The following is a 20,805-nucleotide window of genomic DNA, read 5'->3' as shown; positions in this document are numbered from 1 at the left end:
ATTATATTGACAAGCTGAAAAGTTTTCTTAAAGATGTGACTATCATGAATCAGCTTGGAGAATATTCTGTCCTAGCAGTAGTCAAAAATGATCTCTTCATTGCGCTATGGTGCAGCAGTATTTTACAGAAACTTCAGGGTAGTTTTATATATTAGTGGAATAGGGAAAATACCATATTACAAATTGGCAATTTATCATGGTTATTTTATTGATTAGATAATTGATGATCATTTAGCAGCATTCACCTATTTATGATGTTTATGTTATAAATGTACATAATTGCTCTGCACTGTGTGTACAGTACACTTGTATAAAAGTATATGGATGCCTGAATATCTTATGAATTATTACAGGTTAAATTTTCTTGCTGTAAACTTTTGGAAATACTGTCCTCCATTACAGCCATGACTGGGAAAATTCACATCCCTTTGACTTATATAGGGTTTGTGAGGTTGGGCAGTGATGTCAGTCAGTAAGCTGTAATTCACAGGTGTTCAGCCAGTTCATCTTATATGTGTTTTCCGATGGAGATTTCATGACTGTATACTAAAATGGCTACATATATGTCATAAGTGCAGAACCCACCTTTGGGACTTAAAGCTGTTATAACAATGTTGGCCAATTTTGTGTATCCGCTTTCTTTTTTAAATTTAATGATCCTCTCCATTGAAATAGAAGTTACAATGAGGGCCAAGGAAATCACATCTACATTAAATTAAAAAAGAAAAAGCCTCTACAGAATAGACAAACTACTATGTAGTGTATCTGGTCTATGAATACTGCTACTAACTATTAGTATTTTTTAATAATACTATATTGATACTAAGTGTACCTGGAATTTGCTCTCTTGTATCTGTTCACTTTTTAGGAATGATTGAAATTGTCAAAGATGCTACCACCATTGCTCAAATACAGCAGAGTACAGTTGGAAACACTGGTGCGTTTAAAGATGAGGTTCTAAGTCAGTGGTTAAAAGAAAAATGTTCACCACTTGAAGATAAGGTATATTTTGATAATGATGAATGCAATTTACATGTTATTTAAATCAAGTGAAAACATCATTGTGAAATCTCTGTGCTATTTTTGTATATTGAGGCTATGTTTCCACACACTATTTTTGCTCAGTATTTTGCAACCAAAACCAGGAATGGATTGAAAACACGGAAAGGCTATGGTCACACAATGTTGAAATTGAGTGGATGGCTGTTACTTAATGGCAAATAATTGCCAACATTTTAAAACAATGCCCATTACTTGCCATTAAATGGCGTCCATCCAGTCAAGTTCAACAGTGTGTGAACATAGGGTTTCTGTGTTTTCAATTCGCTTCTGGTTTTAGTTGAAAAATACTGACCAAAATGACTGTGTGGGAACATAGCCTGAAACTGTAAAGGATAGATTGCAGCAGTAGTGACTAATTCTTGACATCAAGTGTGCAATGATTTACAGTGTGTCTAAATGTAAAGTGTAGCTTTATGTTTTATTTTGCATGAGATAATTAAGAAAAAGTATGTACCAAAAAGTATTTAACCTCTTTATGAGCCCATTGATGCACGGATGTCCAGGTCAAATGTGAATGCCCTGTGTTTGATTCCCGATGATTGGAGAAAATGAATGCAGCCCTTGAGATACCTGCAAAGCATAGATCTGGGTGTAAAAATGCTTTCCAGGCAGCCCTAGGGCTGCATCTATCTTCTCCAGCCATCGGGAATCAAATGTGGAGTGTTCAGGGTTGCACGAAGTGTTCACTCATCTCTAATAGCGGTGCTTTAAGACATCTGGGTGTGTAGGGAACTGTATGCACCAGAATGTGGCTCCTTCCTCTTGATTCTTATCATTAGGATTTTTCCATCCCAGAGGTCGGTCTCCAACCAGTACTAAAATGATGGCATATCCTATTGATATGTCATCACCTTGAGATGGAGATACCCCTTAAGGGTACAAACACACACACCGTATACGCAGCAGATTTGATGGTGCAGATTTGATGCTGTGTTTAGTTATTTAGATCTAATCTGCTGCGTATCTGCTGCGTATTTGCTGTGTATCGCAGCAGTAAATACACGGCGTATATGGTGTGTGTGTTTGTACCCTTATAGAAATGAGAGCAATTATCGTTATCATTATCTTGATTGTCTAAAAAGTAAACAAGGTCAAACTGCCCAAGGTTATGCTAGGTTCACAGTAAAGTAACTTGAGGGACTGCTGTGGTACTTACATTTTATGGATTAGAGACATAGGAAGTTCATTTTCCAAAAACATTTCAATAATTGAGATTAGAGACTAGCTAATGAAGCTTTACTAGTGTTTTTCTGTTGTGTTACTGATCTTCCGCTGTCATTTTGCTTCTTAACAGCTGAATGCAGCTGTGGAGAGGTTTGTGTATTCTTGTGCTGGATACTGTGTAGCAACCTTTGTGCTTGGAATTGGGGATAGACACAATGACAATATCATGGTAACTGAAACAGGTAAGACCATTGATATACCATTTATGCTACCAGTAATTACTGCTGTAGTTTGAACAGGTTCAGAAAATAAAAATGACAAATGAAAGAGACAACAGACACATTTTGTATTTTTAAAGTGAACATGAACTGAATGTGTCATTTTTTTCCAACACAGGATTGCTTTAAATATTTAATCTCTACTAAAATATTTAGCAACTCATAATGGCTCAGTGACATGGGAAATGAAAACGGATTAGAGTTAAGCCCAGAATGTTCTCTTTTCACATCCCCTAAATTTCATTACAACATTTACAGTTTCATGCCAGAACATTATTTCTAAAATATCAGCTCATGTTTTGTTCTTGTAAAGGGATATACAGTGTATACAATTTACACATATGTATATGATGCATAGAATTTTTTTTATATAGTTTACAGAGGTTACACTGCATGCTGTCCTTACTTAGCAGGTATTCTAGTGTGCAAGTATGCACCAACTATAAGATACAAACCTTGCGTGAATAAACCTAGTTATTCTAAATGTACAAAAAATATCAAATTAGCTCAGAGCAAAGTAGAATATAAGAAGTACAATTTTAAATTATTTTTTTTTTCTATTAATGTTTTTTTCATCTTAGGTAACCTATTTCACATTGATTTTGGACACATCCTTGGTAACTATAAAAGCTTTCTTGGCATAAATAAGGAAAGGGTACCATTTGTTTTAACACCGGATTTCTTACACGTGATGGGAACCTCAGGAAAGAAAACTAGTGAATACTTTCTTAAGTTCCAGGTATTACTACATTTTATGTACAAATTACAAACTGAATAAGTTAAATACAATGAACACGACAGCAAGCAAAATGTGTAAGCAACACTGAACAGACTAATCTGGTATTTACTTGTAAGTTATCTTTATTCAGAAATTTGTCAGTGTAAGGCTTTGTTCTCTCATAGTAAAATAAAAGCTAAATACGACCGTAGTTTTGAGTAAAAATAAAACAATGCGTGAACAGATGAAAAAAAAAAAGGCGTATTTTGCAAAGGCGGGTTGTAAATAATGTGCATGTTTATTATTTACACAATCATAAGAAATTACAGCCGTTCTTGTGCACTAATGTGTGCACTGCTGTCCAATTTACCTTTATTTTACGGTGTGTGAACATGTAAAGCTTTGTATGTAATACACCCCCCCCCCACAAAAAAAGTATGTCAATATGTACAAGGCCAGCTTATGCCAAATTTTGGTGTATAGGTTTTTGAATGTATACGCTTGACCTTGGGCTTGAAGACTTCATCCACACATAATATTTTTTATGTCTGATTTACTGGCAGAAATTTATTTCAATGTGGCCATCCACCCATTCGTTTTAAAAACTGATCAGTTCTGCAAAGAAGTAGGACCCGCACTTGTATGGTCCATTTTTGCAGTTTCTGCCCTTAAATTCAAATTCTCAAAAACTGATACATCATCGATGCCATTTTAAGTTTTTTCCAGGAAATCACTGATCCTAGAGAAAAACTGAGGTGTTGGGAGGAACCACAGTGTCCCTACCACACACCACAACACTTGAGGGCAGCAATGATAGATCATTTACCCCCCAGAGCACCAACAGAGTCGCTACATAACATACATTGCGCTCTTTGCCCCTGCCACTATATGCACATGTGGCCAGTTACATATGTCAACCCAGGGTCACACATTTGTTTAAAAACTGATCAGTTCGGCAAAGAGGTAGGACCCGCACTTGTATGGTCTATTTTTGTTAATGAGGCCTAAGAAACTAGGGCCTGATTCTAAGACATTAGGCTGAACTATCAGTTAGAGACTATAAAAGACACATACTGTGTTGAAACACAAATTTATGAACATGGATGAAGATGGGGGCATAGCTAAAGGCTTGTGGCCCTTGTGCAAAATTTTGCTTGGACCCTCCCCAGGTTCCCATCATGAACTGTCAATAAGGCATGATGGGGGTTGTAGTTCTGCAACCTGGAGAGAGCAACAGGTTGCAGACGTACAATTCCCATCATTATGTCCTGACAGTTCATGATGGGGGGTTGTAATTCTGCAGCCCGAGAGCCACAGGTTTTAAAACTACAACTCCCTTATAACCTGTCAGGACATGATGATGAAGGTTGTACTTCTGCAACCTAGAGAACCACTGGCTGAAAAACTACAATTACCATCATGAACTGTCTGCTGGACATGATGGGGTTGTAGTTCTATAACATGGAGAGTGATATATTGTGCCCCTTCCCTCTGGTAATGCTCACCTCTCCTAGCTCCTGCTGTACTCCTCTGCTGATCAAGTCTGGATGATGTATAATGTAGGTGGAGCTGATTGTACCACTGTGCATTAGATGGAGGAAGCATCTGGTTGCAGAGCACAGGGCTATTCACTTGTATTGCAAATAAAAAAAGAAAAAAACAAGGGCACCAGCCCCTCGTGTCATACCGAGATGACACTAGAATAGGGGGAGTGGGTGATTCCACTCACCTTTGTGCCCCTTGGGCTGTAGGCATATCACCCCTCTGGGGTAGCTGTAAATCCGTGAGGCTATAGCGGTAGGCAGGTGGCTAGGATCCGGGACTGCAAAGCCAAAAATACCGAGGATGGAATACTCCCAACAACAGGGCCCGTAAGGTAACAGCAAAAAACAAGAAAAAAATGGTACTAAATACAGCACTGTCCCAAAAAAATCCAAATGTGCACCATGAGAAACTTTACTTATATAATTTATTAGCAAAGCACAGAGTTTACGCGTTTCAGGAGATCAATAATTCTCCCTTCATCAGAACAGAATATTGCACTGTTCTGATGAAGGGAGAATTATTGATCTCCTGAAACGCGTAAACTCTGTGCATTGCTAATAAATTCTATATGTAAAGTTTCTCATGGTGCACATTTGGATTCTTTTTGGGACAGCGCTGTATGTAGTACTATTTTTTTCTTGTTTTTTTGCTATTCACTTGTTATTCACTTTGCTAGCACTGATTCAATTAGATAGAAGGAGCAAACAATACCAGAAAGAAGGACAGGGGTATGTCATAAAAAGGAGCACTCCAGAATATAAATAAAGTACAAAATCAAGTTTATTAGTAATTACCAAAGATGTTCACAAAACAGAAAAAAATGGTAAAGGAGAAAAGGTCCCTGCACACTTAAAAACAATTAAAAATCCCAAAAAGGGGAAAAACAAGGTGGGACCCACACGATATGGGGGACCCCCAGGTCAGCACACGGTCATATCATACAGCTCAACCATCCCTCAGTAGTAATGAAAAGTAAACAACATAAACAAAGAACAAAAAGTGTCCTACTCGAAACCAAGTGTGTATGTGTTGTGTGAATGGTGATAAATAATGACCTGTTTAGCAATAAATCAATAACAGTAGGAAAATGTAAACCATAGGTAAAAAATGCATATCACCAGAGAGGGAAAGGAGCGACTCATGTCAGCATGATAAAATTCCCCCAATATATATTCGGAAGATACATTTATTAATTCTAACTAAATTGTATAATATGTAGGTATGGGGAATAATTTTGAAGTGTCACTGTCATTATAGCTTTCAAAATCTAAGTCAACAGTAGATGTGATATAAAGCAAGTTTCCAATATACATTCATAATTTTTGTTGTTGTTATCAAGCTGTAAAACAAAGCTGAACTTACCAGAAATCCAGGTCCAGTCTCCTGAAGGCAGATTTTCTGACTTGTGCTGGTTGAAAAACACAGACTAAACACAGGAATTCCAGCCACTACAGAGAGTCACTGCTCAGTGTGTCCATCAGTCACATAACTGTCTTCTCTCTGTGAGACCTCAGATGGCCTGGCAAACACAGAACTTCCTGTTTTCTGACTGTTTCCTGTATCTGGTGAAAATAAGAGTCAGAACACAGAAAGTGGCGTGCTTTCCATGCTAAAAAAAAAAAAAAATGAATGTAAATTGCAAACTTGCTTTATATCAAATCTACTGTTGATTTAGATTTTGAAAGTTATAACTACAGTGACACTTTAACTAAATATAATGCAGTTTCTTGAATTGTAATGATCACTGAATGTCTAATATTTTATTACAGGATGTATGTGTGAAAGCCTATTTGGCTCTGCGACATCATACAAACCTTATGATCATCCTGTTCTCCATGATGCTAATGACAGGAATGCCTCAGTTAACAAGTAAAGAGGACATTGAGTATATTCGAGAGTCACTGACTGTTGGTAAAAATGAAGACAATGCTAAAAAACATTTTCTCGACCAAATTGAGGTTTGCAGAGATAAAGGATGGACTGTGCAGTTCAACTGGTTTCTTCATCTTGTTCTGGGCATTAAGCAAGGGGTCGAAAAGCATTCTGCTTAAATCTGCTGGGGACATGGTACAGTATGTATTATCCATGAACACAAGGACCTCCCAGTAATGACCAGGCGACCAGGATGTACTGGTAGAATTACTTACCATTCCTGAACTAAAGCTGCATTAACACACAATAGCTATTTAATGATGGCAATGATCTATGAATGTTATGTATGTAAAAACTATTCTATAAATTGTTGAAATTCTGACATCTAACAAAAAAAATAAACACTTAAATTGTTGAAACTCACGGCCGTGGATTTCCATGCGGTCCTGTACGAAGTACTTATTTCAGCCAAACTGAACTTGGTTTTTGATCCAAAAGGTTCTGTGTGGTTTACGGGGCTGGGCGAAGATTTTCAAGTAAATGACCTGTTTCAGATCGCTTCGAAACAAGCTAGGGAAGCATAACTGTACTACGGGCGTATGTTCGCGGTTCGTACGCATCCGGCCGCATGTCGATTTTGCCCACGCCTGTAGTTTCAGCTGCACATGTGCGGCGGCGTACGAAATGCGTCCGAACTCATACGCAGTGTGAACATAGCCTAAGGCTGGGGTCACACTACGTATATTTCAGTCAGTATTGTGGTCCTCATATTGCAACCAAAACCAGGAGTGGATTAAAAACACAGAAAGGATCTGTTCACACAATGTTGAAATTGAGTGGATGGCCGCCATATAACAGTAAATAACTGCCATTATTTTAATACAACAGCTGTTGTTTTTAAATAACAGCAAATATTTGCCATTAAATGGCGGCCATCCACTGAATTTCAACATTGTGTGAACAGATCCTTTCTGTGTTTTCAATCCACTCCTGGTTTTGGTTGCAATATGAGGACCACAATACTGACTGAAATAAACGTAGTGTGAACCCAGCCTAAGGCTGTATGCGCCCACATGCGAATTTACCACTGCACATTGTGTGCAATGACATGCCTAAATAGCGGCCGCAGAAGATTGACATGTCATTTTTTTGCGTTGCGCTAGGGATCCCTGCCGGAGTGTATACTATGGGAGACATTTATGAAATGTCCGCCCGAGGCGTACGCTAGGGAGAAGGTGCAGATTTGCCCCTTCTCCCTAGCATATGCCTGCCGTATGCCCCCCTCACCCGATGGGCGGAAGCAGGTGCAGATTTAGTACGCTGGTCGAAGGTTTGGGCGGCCGCCAGCCGGATTCACTAAGAGGCGTGCGCCTCTTAGTGAATCCTGCTGGGTAAAACGGCGGGGCCTAACATAAGTCTTCATAAATCCCCCCCCAATGTGTATACACTCCGGCAGGGATTCCCTCATATGCAGCACTACGTAAGTGCCATAGTAATCACAGCCATTGTTGAAAATCAGCGACAACGGCCGTGATTACTTCGGTACTTACGTAGTGTGAACATAGCCTAACTATGTACGAACATGTAGTTTTCCCATTGTTCTTCTGCAGTACCAACTTAACACAAAAGATGAAAAGACCATGGGAGAGATTTATGAAAGGGTGTAAATATACACCTGGTGTAAACTGCCCACAGCAACCAAACAGTTTTTAACATACCAAAGAGGCATGAAACAACAGCAAAAATTCCTGTTGAAAATAAGAATATATTTAAAGAAACACAGGTGTCAAGAATCTACACACTTGTGGAACATACTTTTTTCTTGCCATATTGTAATACAGTCTCTGAGTACTAAATGGGTTCTTGACATAGCATAGTTGTTCTGTAAAATAAAACCTATATAATAATTCTTAGAAACGTTCGGCACAATAAACAAAGGTTTGCAAAGTTTTTATGTAGTAATTATTTTTTTTCAGAAGAGCAAATAAAGCTGTGGCACTCACCGGTATCCTTATCCTAACTTCTTTATTTTAACCTCATGAATCGCAACGCAGACAAAAATGAGAGAAACAACAGTTTCACACTGACATGTGCTTCCTTTTGGTCAAATACCTTGCATTAGCAAAATTGCTTTACTAGATTGACCCTTTTCTCCCTTCATACTGTTGACAGCTCAGTCTAGGTTCCCGACTTTGAGAACGGTGGCCGGCTGTGAGGCACTCGGGTTGCCGGGAGCCCCAGGAATGGTAAGTATACTTTTCATTCCCTCTCTCCCACTGAGGTTACACATATCTCCAGGGGTTGGATTGTCCCTGGAGAAGTACAAGTGCAATGGGAGACACAGTGATGGCGTGTCTATTCAGCTTTAGGACAGCTCAGAGCCTGTGAGTCTGAGAGTCTGTGTCCCTGCTCACTTTCTAGCAGGGTTACAGCATATCGCCATGTTTGGAACGAAGCAAGCAATTAAATTATCACATGATTTAACCCACATGGTGAATGCTCTAAAAAAAAACAACTCACCAAAATTACTTATTTTTATTAATCACGCCTCTCTAAAATGACATAAAAGGTGACCAAAATATCTTATGTACCCCAAAATAAAAATAAAAAAATCAGGACAGGTTTTTATTCATACCACCTTCAATGTGACACGTGTTACAGAAAAGGATGGATTAAAATAAATTATCTGCAAGAAAAAAAAAGACATTTTTGAATTGCTCCTCAATTTTGCCTTAATTTCCATCACTTAAAAGAATATTATTAGCAGATTTTTTAAATGTCATTTTAAATACTTTTGAAGGGTGCATCTCAGAATCACCTGCGTAAGCAAAAGCATCCCAAAGTTATGACCACATAAAGAGACACATGTTAGATTTACAAAATGGGCATCTCCCCCACATTCAGATCACCACTGCCACATCCAGCTCTGCAATCAGCTTGGCATCGCTGTGTCTCCTACATTACACATGCCTCCAGGGACAGTCTGGAGACATGGTATGTCAGTGAAAGACATAGAAAAAGCTAAATGCCCAGGGAGGGGTTAAAACAATATAAGTAACATCCACTTATTTCCCCTGCTCCAGCACTGTCACAGCCATTTCCACACTCTTGGCTCCCCCAGTGTCCAGCATGATGCACTGGAGCTGGGGAGGTAAATGGATGTTATTGTTTTCACCCATGACCTCTCGGCATTGCCAAAAAAGGGGCCCCAGACTAAGTACCCCTTTTAAAACATAGAGCGGTGGTTGGGAACCTAGGCAACAAGCTGTCAACTCTATGGGGGAGAATAGGTGCAAAATGCTAAAGAGAGCAATTCTGCTAATGCATTATCTGTAAATTATAAACTGTTTTGAGGCAAAAATTATTATTATTGGGTGGTGTACACATATGGCTTCTTTTGTTTCTGGACATCACTGCATTTGCCTTTAGTGCCTAGTTCCCTCTTAAACTGGTCTTGGCAGATGTTCCACCACACTTTAGTTTTGTTTACTGAATAAACAAACAAACAAAAAAAATAAACACAAAAAGGTTATATTCACACACTACAGATCTGCTGATTTTCGGTAAGTGATCTGAAGCAGACCTGAAACTGACTTAGAATACATTTGGTTTATGGACCAAGAACTGTGAATTCTCTGCGAAAGATCAAACTGGAGGTCCTATCTCCATCGTATTTCTGCATACAGAAAAACATGCATTGGCGAAAAAAATGTATGATTTAAAAAAAAAAAAAAACCTTACAGGTCTGCCATTGTTTCGCAGACCCATTTGTCCACTTGCTCTTGTGTAGCGCCAGACATATCTCTTCCCAGGTCTGATCCTTGGCAATGCTAGAACGACAGGTAACCTGGTAACCTGGACCATGGTAGTTAATGTCTCTATGTCAAGAGGCATTGTGCTGAACTTCCTGCTGCACTGTGCAGTCCTGGAAAATCCACAATGGCCAATGGAAGGAGCTAAAATGAGTTAACTGATCCGCATTTTGCAGATGAATATGGACATATTTCCATGAGACGTCCGCATTGGTTCCTATGGCTGAATTACCAATTGTGGCCTACACCAGTGCTTCTCAAACTGTGAGGCGCCCCCTAGTTGTTGGTAAGGCACAGCTGGGGAGGCAGTTTTCATAAAAGTGATCAAAAGCTGCCCCATCCTTTCCCTGACTGCAACAATCTCTGGTTTAGGAACCTTATTGGCTCATTTTGTGCTTATATTAATGTCATACAGAATTTAGGAGACAAATGAAGGGTAGTTTTTATTTTGCATGGACTTCCACCACAGATGGTGAGGCCCAGGCATCCTCTTGGTTAATCTGGTGAGGCCCAGGTTTTACTTTGCTCTGTTGGGTGAGGCTCCAGAAGAAATATTTTAGGAAGCACGGTCCTACACTATGGCTTGACTGGTTTAAAATTGTGGATGTGTAAGGGCCCCTGCTACAGCTTTTACTTCTCTAGTAAACCATACCCTCCTTCATCCTTTTACTGTTTTGTAACCATTCACACATTAAAGGCCTTTTACATGGGCCAATTATCGGCAGGGTGTTGCCAGAAACAATTGCATGGCTAATAATCGGCCTGTGTAAAAGTGACAGCGAGGACTGGGCAAACCCTTGATTATCGTCTGATACTGTCTTTAGAACATGCTACAAAAGTTATCCTCATCGGCCACATGCAACCCTGTGTGAATAGTGTTATGTGAGGCTGATACAATAAAGGGAAACTGACAGCATGGATATGTAAATATCTGTGCTGTCAGTTTCCAGATCACAAGCAGTGTACACTTATCATTAGCTCTGATTGTGATTAGGATGCTTTCCTGTCCTCAGCCGCCAGCTGTTTATTAAGGTTGCGCCTCCTCCACAATGATTGACAGATGAAGGATGCAGTTGGCGGCCAGAGGACTGGACACACATGCCAGATCACAAGCAGCGTGGATAGTAAGTATACACTGTGCTATAAGTTTCCAGGGCTGCATGAACGAACAAGGATCGTTTGGGCAGCCTGACAGCTTGATTTCTTAAGCCGTATAAATATATCATTTTTATATATTTAAACACATAGGGGAGATTTATCAAACATGGCGTAAAGTGAAACTGGCTCAGTTGCCCCTAGCAACCAATCAGATTCCACCTTTCATTTTTCCAAAAAGTCTGTGAGGAATGAAAGGTGGAATCTGATTGGTTGCTAGGGGCAACATATACAGTTTTACTTTACACCATGTTTGATAAATCTCCCCCATAGTCCCAGATTGGGTGTAAAATATAGACTGGTGTAAACTGCCCTCAACAACCAATCACAGCTCCTCTCTCGTTTTACCAGAGCTGAAAGCTGAGCTGTGATTGGTTGCTGTGGGCAGTTTACACCAGTCTATTCTACCAGAGCTTAAAGCTAAGCTGTGATTGGTTGCTGTGGGCAGTTTACACCAGTGTATATTTTACACCCTTTGATCAATCTCCCTCCATAGTACCTGTTTAGATTCCTTTTGATGAATGCTTCACATCTGAAGACAGAAATAAACACATGTAGATGATGAAAAGAAAAGCCATTAAAATAATGACAGAATTGATATTAAAATCTTATCAGGTAAGATTAACGGATTGTAACATGCATAATCCCTGTTCAGTGACCCTTGCATGTGTCGTCATTCAAAGAATAACAGATATGTTAACCACTTAATTCCTTTATACATGAAAACAGGTACGATGTATGTATTTACTAGTCTTACAGAAATGCCTGTACTTTTAACTTAGCATTTTTAATGACAAAAACATATGCTCTTGTGTAGAATGAGAGGCTCTATGTGATGAGCCAGTATATAATGGATTCTGATAACTAAGTGGCCTTCAGCACATTATAATAGCAGAGTTGAAATCGTAAGTATTGTTTATCAAATTAAAAAAAAAAAAGAATTTCCTTCGGAGACAAAACATCCAGATGGAGAACCTTTATTAACTATTTATGAAGTTAATCATTAATCCTAACTTTAACTGTTTACACAATGTTCATGTTGTCTCCTACAGCTAAGGCTGGGTTCACACTACATTTTTGCAATCTGTTTTTTTAATCCAATTTGTGCAAAAAATGGATGCATGTGTGTGCATCCGTTTTGATCTATTTTTCCATTGACTTCCTTTATTAAAAAAAAAGGATCAAAATGGATGCACACACATGCATCCATTTTTTTGTCATCCAATTGGAAAAATGTACTGAGAACCCAGCCTTACCTGTTACTTGACCCCATAGGTTAAAGTCATGTCATAGAAAGATTGAGTTTTTTCTGTGGATTTGCACATATAAGATCCTTTAAATATTACAGTAGAATACAAACCTTATCCACACAATGTGGAAATATGAGCAGGCTGCAGGTTTCCACCAGTATATAGATAAGATGGGACCATGTCATTTACAATAGGTCATAGTAAAGGCTCAGCCTCCATGCACAGTTACCTCTGGAAATATCACAGAGCATGCTTGGAAACGTACCATAAAAGTCAGTATGGTCAGCTCCAGTCTAATGTTCCTATGTCCATTTGGCTTGCTATAACGCAAATATTTAAATGCTATATTATGTAATATTACAGAAACACATTAGAAAAAAGAACATGTTTCAGTATCTGGCTCTAATCAGATGACACATGCCCTTTAAGCTGAACATAAGTACACTAAATGGACAAACGTACTGGGACATCTATTCATTACACCTACAAGAAATTTTAGAACATCCCATTTTAAATTTATAGCCATTACCACAAAGGCCTCTGATTTATGCAATCAACTGCTGCTGACAAGCCAATGTAGGTAGACATATTTAAATCAGATTTTTTTTATTGTTTTTTTCCATAACACAAAAAGTACATTTTTACCAAAACCCCTTCCACCCCATCCCAAAGAGAACATCGCCCGCCCGCCACCCTAAAAACCCCTACACATACAGATCCCACATATGAACAGTCCTTATGGAGGTAGCAAGAAATTGTTTCTTATAAAAACAGCTAAAAGGTATAAGAAAGTAACAAAAGGAGACTAAACCTTAGCATTTTACATATCACAATAAAGAATGAAGTCATGTAAAACACCTAAAGCAAGAAACTTTCAGTACATAATCATGCATGAGGGTTGGGATGCGCTGACCTCGAAGGCTATTGAAAGGAGGTAATTGATACAAAAGGCTATGGGGAGGCAATACTGGTGGAGCCCTTACAATGTATATTAGGTTTGATAACTGAAGAAGAACCTACCGGTATTAAACTAGCTATCTGCCGGATTCTGTACCAGGTGCGTGAGTTAATTGCTAGGTGTTGGATTCAGGAGACTGCACCTACTATTTCGGAACTAATTGCTAGAATTAATGTAGTGGTTCATTTAGAGAAAAGAGTATATTAAAAAAGGAAGGCCTTTAAAAAATGTGAGAATATTTGAGGTTCTTGGTTTGGTGTACCTGGTATACCGTCTAGGGATCTTCGGCATACGCCAATGGAGACTCTTTTACTATTATCGTATCAAAATCTGACTTTTAATAGACAAGCTAATTCAAGAGGTAGCCATGTGTACATCCAGTAGGCAGCACTGTGTACATACAGCGGTAGGAATTTACATAAGAGACAGCTGTCCAGAACTGAATGAGTTGTCAGAGATAAGAGGAAAGCCTTGACTTACCTTTTAGGCAGTGTGGATCACAGAAAAGTAGAAGATTGTACGCAGAAAAAGACCACTGGGTCCATCTAGTCTGCCTTTTTAATAAAATCCTTCTTATTATCTTAGGATAGATAAATGTTTATCCCAGACAGGTTTAAATTCTGGTATTGTAGATTTACCTACCACATCTGCTGGAAGTGTGTTCTAAGTACCTACCTCTGGATGAGGCAGTCTTTGCACACATCCTCTAGCCAGGGCCATATTAACTGCTGCTGCCCTAGGCACTAAACCTGAAGACTCCCCATCTTCATTCACCAATTAGCATCATGATTTTCTGAACATCATATTGATATCTGATCAGTCTTCCCACATTTACTGTACGTCAACACATGCAGCCGAAACCAGACCCTCATGCGGTAACCAATAGGCGTATGGCCACTGATCCTGGTAATCCTGGTAATGACTACTGAGAAAGAAATGGGAGCCTGGTTTCGGACACATGCATTTCTCTACATGTAAAAACATTGTCTGAAACGTGTTTTTCATGGTTTTTAACTGCTTAAAACATAAATAAATTTCTACATTAAATCAATGATTAGAGCTGTCTGCATATTGTCTGAGTTAATTCTCAGCACAGAATTGGTAGATTGGTAGGTAATAGCTGGAGGCGTCACATTTAACACCACCACACCAGACCTGACCAATACTGCCATACTGTGACTGGATAACACCACCATACCAGACCTGACCAAAACTGCCATACTGTGACTGGATAACACCACCATACCAGACCTGACCAAAACTGCCATACTGTGACTGGATAACACCGCCCTACCAGACCTGACCAATACCGACACACTGTGACTGGATAACACCGCCACACCAGACCTGACCAATACCACCATACTGTGACTGGATAACACCACCACACCAGACCTGACCAATACTGCCATACTGTGACTGGATAACTGCACCATACCAGACCTGACCAATACCACCATACTGTGACTGGATAACACCGCCACACCAGACCTGACCAATACTGCCATACTGTGACTGGATAACACCACCATACCAGACCTTACCAATACCACCATACTGTGACTGGATAACACTGCCATACCAGACCTTACTAATACCACCACACTGTGACTGGGTACTGCTGCCATACCAGACCTGAACAATGCCACTAACCCCCCCCCCCCCCCCAAAAAAAAAAAAAAAGACAGCAGATTTACTGGCAAGTCTGAACGGGAGGTGGAAGACTAAAAAGAAAAAAAAAAGAAAGTTGTTTCCTTCCCCCTGCTCCCTGGTGCTGCCCCCCTGCAAGGTGCTGCCCTAGGCACCGGACCATGGGTGCCTAGTGGTAGATATGGCCCTGTCTCTAGCATGTCAGTCATCTGACGCCACCAGCTGAAGAACAAGGAAGTGCTGGAAAGAAGGAGACACCAACGGGAGCTCCGGAGACCCGGGATCAGCGGCAGATTCGGACAGAGATGGACCCAGGAATGAGGGTGAGAATATAAACGGTATTTGCCGTTGTTTTTTTATTTTTCCTTTGTGCCGGAGTTGTCCTTTACATAATTTACAAATATGTCAGAAATCACATCAAATGGAGGGACATTGCTTGAAATGACTGTGACCCTGAGTGGTCAGTCAGTCGACCCTGACTCCTAAATGAATAATGACCACAAAATTCATTCAGACCCTAGACCCCTAAGTAATAAAGACCTCTTGAGTACAGACATTGTCCCAACACAAGGACATGCCCGCTCTGCCAGTACCTGACCGCCTACTTACCCCTTGTTCCTTGTGCTGTCAGGATGTGGTGACTTTAGTTGCTGCAGTGCCAGCATGTGGAGGAGGAGAGCTGTCCCAGGACTGGAAAAGATGCCTGTGATGTCAATGAAACCCAACACAAGAACCTACAGAAAAGAGAAACCTTTGCTGGCACCTGAGATGGGTCATAGACATGCCAGACACCTGCTGGTGGGTAATGTGGTGTCTGTCACATCTGTGCCATCTTGAAGTGTTTACAGCTGGGGCCACAGCACCACGTGATGACTGTGGAGATACTCTGCGCTGTACACTGCTAGTGTCACCAGGCGCTGCCATGTCCTAGCATCCTCTCCACACTCCCGCGCTACGGCTGCTGAGGAGTAGAAGCGGCCACTTAAGAGAGAGGTGGTTGTCATGGTTTCTAGGGTCACATGTAGCTGCAGGCTTCTCTTTGGCTGACACAATACGGCGGTGACTGCGGTAGGCGGGGGATGCTGTACCCTGAGCCCCGGCATTCCGTGCACTGGGCTGCTGTGTGCGGGGACCGGGTGTGAGTGCAGAGAATCGCGGGGAGGGGGCGGCCGCCTGCGGATTTCCTTGGAGCGTCTTCCCGGGAAGTATGTGATGTGCGGAGTGCTGCGTTCCCGCTGCTGAGCTGAGGGATTGGCGGCCCTCCTGCAGAGGATTGATGCCCCGCGGTGCAGCGTGTACCTCCCGCCTCGGGCCTGCTGCAGCCTAGAAGCTTGGGCACTCCAGCTGTGGGGGATCCCTGCCTCATGTAGTGCCGCAGGGCATCAGTCATTGGCTAATTCTGCATGTATGTACAACAAAGCGCTGTGCCCACCAGGTAGTGCTGCCACCTGAGCACTGACTGCAGCGGCTCTTGTCTCTCCCCCTCTCTCTACCTGCTGGAGCTGCTGCCATTGTGCCGCTTCCCACAGCTCTGCTTCTTCCCACACCTTTCCTGCTCCTCCTCGGTGTAGAACCATCCGCTGCCCACACTTGCCCCCTACCTCCCCCATCTGACCGTCCCCCAGGGATGAGTATAGAAATCCCAGAGGGGCTGACGGAGCTGCTGCAGAGCTTTACCGTGGAGGTGCTGAGGAAGCAGCCGGAGGACCTGCTGGAGTTCGCCCTGCAGTACTTCACCCAGCTGAAGGAGTCCCAGAGCCAGGGGGCTGCCCTCAGCCATGGCACCGGCCTACCCTTCAGGCACTCCAAAGGGGTCAACTTTGCTGAGGAGCCTATGCAGACCGACTCGGAAAATGGGGATGAAGAGGACGAGGAGGAGGAGGAATTTGTTGGTGAGTGCCATTATTGATGGACATCTTGGGCCTGGCTGCCAACTTAATAATTCAGGAATGGGAATATGGGAATGTCTTTGTGCCCTATTTTTCTGCATAACATGTGGGAATCTCTACATTGTTAGTCTATATATATATCAGCTATAACATTAAAACCAACCTCTCCAGACTAGAAGGTATTGTGGGTTGTTCCCGGTATACAGTGGTTAGTACCTAGCAAGAGTGGCTCAAGGATGGACTACCAGTGATCTGTATCATGGGCCCCCAGTACTCATTGATGGAGCTAACCCATCTGTCCTAATGCCGCAGAAGAGCTACTGTAACTGCTGGAAAATTAAAGGGAATCTGTCAGCAGCCAAACTGCTTGCAGCACAAGGTAAGTGACATGGAAACCACTTTAAACTTTGCTCTATTAGGCTGGGTTCACACTATGTATATTTGAGGCTGTATTTGTGAGGCTGTATAGCAACCAAAACCAGGAGTGGATTGAAAACACAGAAAGGCTCTGTTCACATAATGTTGTAATTGAGTGGATGGCCGTCATTTAATGGCAAATTTTTGCTGTTATTTTAAAACAACGGCTGTTATATTGAAATAATGGCAGTTATTTACTGTTATATGGCGGCCATCCACTCAATTTCACCATTGTGTGTACAGATCCTTTCTGTGTTTTCCATCCACTCCTGGTTTTGGTTGCTATGAGGACCTGACATGAGGACCAAATACTGCCTGAAGTATACAGTGTGTGAACCCAGCTTTATTGTTCATAGCAGCTTTATAACCAAGAAAAAGAAGTTCTCATCACACAGGTTGATTGCATGTGCAGTGATGCCAGGTTGTCTGCATCATCAAACACTTGATATCATAGCACTTAAAGTGAATCTGCCAGTCCCTGACCGCCTACCAAGCTGGTAGCACCCATAGATAAATATCAGTAAAAGCATTCAGAGTATATCTTTGTTGCTTGTGTCTGGGTTTTTTTTTAAAGAAAAGGAAAAACACCTTTATTTGGGGTGTGAATAGTGTCAAAGAGTCAGGGGCCTATCATTCCCTTACCCCTCACTGTGCTGTATGTCTGTACATTTGTATGATCAGTATTGCGCACTGTGAGGCGCTAAGGGAACAATGCGTCTTGTCTCCTTGCTTTTTTATGAAAATAAAAGCACAGGCAACAAGAGTCTATCCAGGGTGTCTATCCAGTGGTGCTACTAACTTGGTAGGCGTATATAGGGCGACAGATTTGCTTTAAATGGTTTCCATGTCACATATCTAACACCATGAGCAGTTGGAGGCGGCTGCTGACAAACTCCCTTTTAGGAGAAAGCAGAACACACAGTACTATGGATAGGGCTGCTTACCTGTAGGCCAGTTGATTGTCCATGCTTACTCCAGTCCACTACCAAAATCACCTACAATGTCAATGTAAGCATCCCAACTTGACCATGGAGCTGTGGTGGAAGATGGCCTGGTGTGATAATTCACGCTTCTACATAGTGGTTGGCTGGGTGCCTGTGTGCTACTTACCTGGAGAAACCTCTAAGATGCATTATATAAGGAGGCAAATAACAGAGGCAGTGTGATGCCCTGGGCAATGTGCTGCTGGATACCATGGGTCCTGGAAATTATGTGCCTGTTCCTTTGACACATATCACCTACCTCAACATAGGTGAAGACCAAGTACACCACTTCCCCATTGTCCTCAGCAGGATAATATATTCTGCCGCACTGCAAAATTGTTTAGGAATGGTTAGAGGAACAAAGAGCTCAAGGTTTTGGCCTGACCTCCCAATATCAAGAGGTCAATCTAGTTGAGGATCTGTGGGATAAGGGATGTGTCTGATTTGTGGAGTCCCCACCTCACAACTTACAGAACTTAAAAAAGTATTCTAGATAGTTGCATTATTTTATATTATGCTGGGATTACTATGAACATAAAAAAGAACCCATACTCACCCACCTTACTCCTTCAGGGATTCCCTTGTGATGTCTTCTGTTGGCCTGCTCTTCACTCTTGTTCTTTCTTAGAGATGGATTTGTCAGAAGACAACACAATGATCCAAGAGGGAGCGAGGTTGGTGAGTATGGTTTCTTTTACAGGTTCATAGCTGGTTCAGCACAATATTAATTAATGCAACTATGTTGAATACCCCTTTACTGATCTGCTGCTAACAGTTTTGTGCCACATAGCACAGGACATTTAGAGGTTTTGTGGAATCCATGGTTAGACGAGTCAGAACAGTTTTGGCAGCAAAATTAGTGATTTTAATCTTAGGGATGATTGGTGTATATATGTGTATAATATGTATGTATATATATGTGTATAATATGTGTGTGTGCATTTATACACTGATGTGTGTGTGTTTGTGTTGTATGTGTGATCGGTAACATGGTACAGTTAAAAAACAAATCTCAAGTGTGTGGTGTGTTGTGTGTGTTTTTGTGTTTATGATATGTATGTCTATGGTATATATATTTATGTGTTTCAGTGCCTTGACATGTATATAGTGAGCAGTGTGTGTTTTGTTTTGTATATGCAATGAAAAAAGAAATGAGCAGCCTCTAATCTGTGAGACATCATCTATAGTCTCACTGATACGCTATGTAAAATGAAACATATTTCCAATGTACAAGTAGGGCTGGGCGATATTGTCCTAAATCAATATTGCGGTTTATCGCATATGTAGCTGCGGTAACGATAATTGGACGATAACTGACACGCCCCTTTTACAAGCCACACCCCCTTTTACAAGCCACACCCGCTTGGCCATACCAAACTGGGAATATTATCTTTTTAAAAAAAGTACAGTAACTCAATGAGCAGCAACCCAAACTATGTACACACCACAGGTCGTGTATATACAGCATACAGCTATGGACACACCACAGGACATGTATATAGCTATGTACTATAGGGACTCAGAGTATATACAGTATGATGTGTATATAGTATATACAGGTGACAGTACATGGACATACAGTATATATGATGGGTATATAGTATGTTATGTATAGGTGACAGTACAAAGGCAGTTATGGGGACACTGAGTGGCACATTATAGGTGGGCTGTAGATGGCACTGTGCTGACACGCCGTGAAGATATCTTCTATCTATCTATCTATCTATCTATCTATCTCCTTCTTATCTATCATCTATCTCCTCTGCCTGCCTATCTATCTATCTATCTATCTATCTATCTATCTATCTATCTATCTATCGCCTTGATCGATCAATAGATAATAGATAGATAGGAAGGAGATAGATGGATGGATAGATAGATAGGAGATGGATGGATGGATGGATAGATAGATAGATGGATAGGAGATGGATGGATAGATAGATAGATAGATAGATAGATAGATAGATAGGAGATAGATATATAGATAGATAGATAGATAGATAGGGTCCCGTTTTACCATGAACCAGTTATCTTTTATCACTTGTTTAATTT

The 20,805-nt window shown here is 40.9% G+C and overlaps 2 protein-coding genes across 4 annotated transcripts in view; both read left to right on the top strand.

Moving 5' to 3' along the window:
* Positions 1–7,062, top strand: part of PIK3CG (phosphatidylinositol-4,5-bisphosphate 3-kinase catalytic subunit gamma) — a 79,441-nt gene extending 72,379 nt beyond the window's left edge. For all 3 annotated transcript variants that reach the window (XM_069977551.1, XM_069977561.1, XM_069977542.1), the window contains exons 8-11: positions 869–1,002; positions 2,357–2,468; positions 3,086–3,243; positions 6,537–7,062. In XM_069977551.1, coding sequence (XP_069833652.1) covers positions 869–1,002; positions 2,357–2,468; positions 3,086–3,243; positions 6,537–6,818 — 686 coding nt within the window. In that variant the 3' untranslated portion in view covers positions 6,819–7,062. The remainder of the gene's footprint in view (positions 1–868; positions 1,003–2,356; positions 2,469–3,085; positions 3,244–6,536) is intronic.
* Positions 7,063–16,448: 9,386 nt separating this feature from the next.
* Positions 16,449–20,805, top strand: part of PRKAR2B (protein kinase cAMP-dependent type II regulatory subunit beta) — a 97,810-nt gene continuing 93,453 nt past the window's right edge. Inside the window, exon 1 of the mRNA XM_069977533.1 lies at positions 16,449–17,356. Within this exon, the coding sequence (XP_069833634.1) occupies positions 17,092–17,356 (265 nt within the window). The 5' untranslated portion in view covers positions 16,449–17,091. The remainder of the gene's footprint in view (positions 17,357–20,805) is intronic.

Source organism: Dendropsophus ebraccatus, chromosome 1 (assembly GCF_027789765.1).
Source record: "Dendropsophus ebraccatus isolate aDenEbr1 chromosome 1, aDenEbr1.pat, whole genome shotgun sequence".
Lineage (NCBI taxonomy): Eukaryota > Metazoa > Chordata > Amphibia > Anura > Hylidae > Dendropsophus > Dendropsophus ebraccatus.
This window is presented reverse-complemented; position numbering and strand designations above follow the sequence as displayed.